General features: G+C 29.9%; 1 protein-coding gene across 1 annotated transcript; it reads left to right on the top strand.

Moving 5' to 3' along the window:
- Positions 1-354: 354 nt before the first annotated feature.
- Positions 355-2,477, top strand: LOC107924735 (protein GRAVITROPIC IN THE LIGHT 1). The gene is made up of 2 exons (XM_016855315.2): positions 355-590; positions 772-2,477. The coding sequence occupies exon 2, from the start codon at positions 772-774 to the stop codon at positions 2,152-2,154; it is 1,383 nt and encodes a 460-aa protein (XP_016710804.1). The 5' UTR covers positions 355-590; the 3' UTR covers positions 2,155-2,477.
- Positions 2,478-5,829: the final 3,352 nt, after the last annotated feature.

The raw sequence follows: 5,829 nt of genomic DNA, 5'->3' as shown, positions 1-5,829 counted from the left end.
GAATTGTTTATTTATATGAAAAATTAAATAAGCTATGTTATATAATTACATTGAATTTCGATTAAATTTAAATTTAACTTCAAATTTACAAACACAGATAGTGAGTCTTAAATTTCATGCAAGTTTGGTACTAAATAGGAGCATAGTCAAAATTTAATAGAAAATTTACTTTATAACTCAGGTTTAAAATTAAAAAATTTAATATAAATTTTTTTAAAGTTTGATTAAATAGAAAAATTAATAATTTAATTTAAGTATTTTTAATACTTTTATGTTGATGCCTAAATAAAACTTTTGGCCATATATTTTAAGCTTATGGAATGTGTAAGAAATATATAATAGGTATATTAGGGAAGTTTGTCTATGTATTTATTTTATTCATCTTTTGCTTTCTCCAATGAAGGGTTTATAGCTTTTTGAACTTTGTTAACGTTAAACGCATCTTTCGAGCCTCTCCTTGAATCATTGCCATTTGCTCTTCTTCTTCTCCATCGTCATCTTCGTCTACCCGTTCCTCTGTATTTGGTCTTTTCTCTTTTTTCCCGCTATGTTAAAAAAGTCTTGCTGATTTTTATTCCTTTCACAACGAGGTTAAAGCATCCTCCATTAAAGACCTTGGTTTCCTGTTAAAGTCTTTTGCTTTTTTTTTTCTCTTTTCATATAACCGGTCATCATTGTCATTATCTTCATACTTCTTTACTGTCTCCCCCCCCATCTCTTTCCTTTGTTTTGCTTATAGCCGTTGGCATCGTTTGTGATTATACTATGCAGATGGAAGCGGTGAGGCCATCGGCTGTTACACCATCAAAGAGTAAATGGGCTCGAACTTTATCGAAAGTTCTTCACCGGCACGCGACGGCAGCTGGGGTTGTCCCCGATGATGATGGGGTTCACAAGGTTAAACCTAAGGGAACTGAAGAGTGGAATGACAGTCAGACCACCAAGAGATTATCCCAGAAATTTGACAGGTTACATGAAGAGGAGCTTGAAACAAAGGTGGCCTTGGAAGCACTGATAGCCAAAATCTTTGCTACTGTTTCAGCCATTAAGGCAGGTTATGCTCAGTTGCAGCATGCTCAATCTCCTTATGATGCTGAAGGGATACAAGGAGCTGATCAATTAATCGTTTCTGATTTGAAGAAATTATCAGAACTGAAGCAGTGTTTCTTGAAGAAACAGTATGATTTTTCACCAGAACAAGGAATGGCCTTAGCCGAAATCCAAGAACTGAAAAGCCTTTCAACCACGTTTAAAATCATGGGAAAGAAGCTGGAATCTCAGACGAGACTCAAGGAATCCGAGATCATTTTCCTTAAAGAAAAGCTTGATGAATCCAATAAGCAAAACAGGCTGCTTGAGAAGAGATTAAACCAAAGTGGTCAGCTATTTGTGCTTGACAATCTACACCTCTCCACCTTAAACCCGACTCATGTCATTACGGTTCTCCGACAAACCGTGAAGTCGATTCGGGGTTTCGTCCGGCTGATGATCGATGAAATGAAGTTGGCCGATTGGGATATCAATGCTGCAGCAAGTTCAATACAGAGTGGTGTTATGTATTGGAAAGAAGATGATAAATGTTTTGCATTTGAGTCCTTCATTTGCAGGGAAATGTTCAAGGCTTTCCACCTGCCTTATTTCTCCCTTTTTGGTAGCTCAGTACCACAGGGGAAGAAACATGCTCAAGTGTTCTTCGATAGGTTTATGGAATTAAAATCCATGAAAGTTAAGGAATATCTGGAGATAAAACCCAAGTCAACATTTGCCAAATTTTGCCGCAACAAGTACTTACAAGTTGTTCATCCCAAGATGGAATCATCATTTTTTGGCAATTTGAACACTAGAGACATGGTGAGCTCCTATCAGTTCCCAGACACAACATTTTTCACCTTGTTTGCTGAAATGGCAAAAAAGGTTTGGCTCTTGCATTGCTTAGCCTTTGCTTTCCAGCCCCAAGCATCAATCTTTCAAATAACCAAAGGCTGTAGGTTCTCAGAAGTGTATATGGAAAGTGTAGCAGATGAAGCCTTCCTTTCGGCTGATATCGGACCGGAATCGGAACCCCGAGTCGCATTCACCGTCGTTCCGGGATTCAGGGTCGGCAAAACAGTAATACAATGCCAAGTCTATCTCTCACAATTCAAATCAAGGTAGTGAGTTAGGTTTGAAGGAATGGCATTGGCTGGTTGTTGTGGGGGGGAATTGGAACATGTGGTTAGCTGGGGAGTTTGTCCCATAGTTTGTATGGCCTTAATGATAATGAAAGGGTCATTTGACAGGTAATTTGTAATGTAAAAGACACATTCCCCCAATTTTGTTAATCTTAAGGCCAATGATGTTTTAGCTGTTTGACATTATTGCCTTATTCTGATGCTTTTATATATAATATGTACATAATTATATAGGTTTTGGGAATATCATCTGTATGTAAAAGCTTTGTGGTGCCATGCCGCGTATTGCCAGAAGGGTTTGTCTTATCTTTTTGTCTCTGTACTTTATCAACATGTCTGATTTGTTGTTCCAAGATTTGTGTTGGAATCTTCCACCATCTTATTTTGATGAAATTGGTCTAAAATGTTAACCAATGTTAGGGTCGACCCGATTAAAGTAACAATTAATAAAAATAGTGAAATAAATTGAGAAATTAAACACATAAATTTAACGTGAAAAAATTTTTCCAAAGAGGATAAAAAATTTCGGGCAAAGATAATTTTACTATAATAGCAAAAGAACGAAGAGTATAAAAGATGAAGATAAAAATTAAACCTTGAAAATTCGAAAACAAAAAATTCTCAAAACGTAAACATAAAATTTTCTAAATGTGTTATAAGTTCTAATCTCTAATGTGTGTATTTACTAAAGTTGTAAAAGAGTCTATTTATAGGTTAAATTTATATGTCAAATAATAATAAAATAATTTAAACTAATCAGTGTTTGACTGAAACAAATAAACAGAGTTTAATTAAAAGATTATTTCTTAAATTTAATTGAAAATAAGAGTAATACTTAACACAAGGTAATTTCGTGCATTTGAGTTCCAACAAAGTGAACCCATGGATTGACTTGAAGCAATGTTACCAACCTTTTTAGGTATTATCAAAAGAGTGTATTGGACTCTGAAAAAGTACAAACATTATAGTTAGTTGTTTGGGCAGCAAGAAATTATAAAAGAAAAATTCAATGTGGTCGGTTATGGAATGGAATGAAAGAAAATAAAATAGTGTGCTTAAAATGAAAGCATGGATTGTGTTGATGCTAGATTTGACACTTCATAATTAAAAAATGTAATATAATTATATGAAAAAACGTAAATAAGATGGGTATGTATCAGCTGGCAGTGGGGATCTTGTCTTAAGGTAAAAGAAAACAAAAATGTACACCAATTCAAAGTTTCAAATGTTGGAAATGAAATGGAAACCACACAAGAGTTTATGAGGTTGGACAGTTGTGGCATTAATATCGGGTAAGCATTCAATAGGAGAGACATTTATCTTCCTCTGCAGGAATTTAATTTTGTGGACCATTTTTTTTTTCAATTCATCATCAAGATCAACCACGTGCCTTTTAGTTTATGCATGATTTGTGGCATTAATATCGGGTAAGCATTCAATAGGAGAGACATTTATCTTCCTCTGCAGGAATTTAATTTTGTGGACCATTTTTTTTTCCAATTCATCATCAAGATCAACCACGTGCCTTTTAGTTTATGCATGATTTTTTCTTCTTCTTTCTCCTCTATTTATTTGTTTATTTATTTTTAAATTTTCTGGATGTATCTAGTAGAAATAATCGTTATGTATCTTTTAAGTCTTAAGTTTTATGTCAGTTAAAATTTTGGTGTGTTTTGATTTTGGTATTTAAATCAATTTTTAAATTAATTTATCTTAACAATTTTAGTTTTTATATAATTATATTTAAAATTAGTAGTTATTAAACTAAAGTATTGAATTAACTAGTAAAATTAAAATTTATATTTACATATAAATATATTTATACAAATATAATTAAGATATATTTGTAATATTTAAAAATATCGTTAAACTCGAATTATAAATCAAAACATGTTAATACTTAAGTGAAAAGAAAACAGTACGTTCACCTACACTTCTTATGGGGTGATTTTTGGTACAGGTGAGGAAAGTTGGTTTTAAATCATAATCGACAAGAGGTTTTCAAGCGGATATATTGTGGGATTGAGACACTAGGGAAAGTAAGGCTCAAATCAGACAAGGGTCCATGACAAGAAGCTGTTTGGATGATCTGTTGCTTGATTCTTGTTTTGTCATGATTAGTGGTTTCAACTGCCACAAAACAGAAAGCCATCTTAGCTGTTCATTGCTTTGAGAGGAACTGAAGCTCATATCTGGTTTGTATGATGTAAGAAATTAAACTCTGATTGCAGAATCAGATGTAGACAAGCCAGTAAAAGTAGAATGGAAGTTTATTAAAAATTAGATATATTTATTTTTTTAATAAAAATTTAATTTATTTTTACAATTAAAAATTTATTTTATATGTCAGTATGAGATATTTACACTTTTATAAATACATCTTTTCACACATATATAAACAAAATAACCCTAGTTTAATTTTCTTTGAAATAAATTATGTAGAAATTTAAATTTATGTTTGTTATATAAAATTGTAAGATTTTAATTTTTGAAGAAATATAAGTAGAGTTAAATGGTAGATTGTGAGAATCATTTTAAAAAAGAAGTGGGACATAAGTGTTATATCATGGAAGGAGCCATTTCTAATTTTTGAAAGCATAGGAGCCATCTTAAAAATCTCAACGTGGGGTGCTCTTGGTTTCTTGTTCTCTATGTCGGGCTTCTATGAATGATTGTAGGTTTGAATATACTAATTTTTAATATCATGATTTTATACATTAATATATTTTAAATTATTGTATCAGATTTTTAATTAATATTTTTAATTCTTTCTTCAAATAGTTAGACATAATTAAAATATATTAATTTATTTAATAATGTAACTATAATAATAATTGAAAGCATAGTTAAAGTATTTGTATCGTATCCAATACATAATATAGTTTTACTTCTTATATTTAATGCAAAATAATATTATTTAAAATAATAATTAATAAATATAATTATAATATACTGATTATTTTATTAATTCAAATATGTAGTTAATAAAAATTTCTTATTATCATTCAGTTTTCATATTTTTCTTTTTTTAATAGTCAATAAATTAAACAAAATACTTTGTAGATAATATAATATAAATATAATATAAATATATTAGATTAGATTATACAAATATATTATTTGTTAAATTATATATATATATAATATAAAATTAATTATTACATAGACAATTAAAATATTCTTTTAATTTTTTGGTGAATGGAAACATAAAGATTTAAATAATTATTTTTTTTCTATTTATTATTACATAAATTCATTTAATGAGCATATTTTAATAGAATCAGACTTCTTATTTATCAAGTAAATTTATTTAAATAAATAATTTAATAAAATTAAAATATTTTTATAAATATGATAAATCTTATAAATAATAGATAAGATTTAAAATGACAAATTCAATGATCTATAAAGGTTATGTTAATCATGTTGGAGCTATTATGGTTGCAGTTGCAACAATAGTTACAATTGTGCTTATAACTCCTCACAACTATAACATAACGTATTTGTTGTTGGTAATTTTTTGAACCAAAATAGTTGAGCCATGACTAATATGACTTCGTGAAAGTATGTTGGTTCATCCATGAATATTAATTTAATACAGGAACAAATTATTGAAGATTGTATCGGCCCAGATCATACAAATCAAATAGCTTATTTT

This window comes from Gossypium hirsutum, chromosome D01 (genome assembly GCF_007990345.1).
Source record: "Gossypium hirsutum isolate 1008001.06 chromosome D01, Gossypium_hirsutum_v2.1, whole genome shotgun sequence".
Lineage (NCBI taxonomy): Eukaryota > Viridiplantae > Streptophyta > Magnoliopsida > Malvales > Malvaceae > Gossypium > Gossypium hirsutum.
This window is presented reverse-complemented; position numbering and strand designations above follow the sequence as displayed.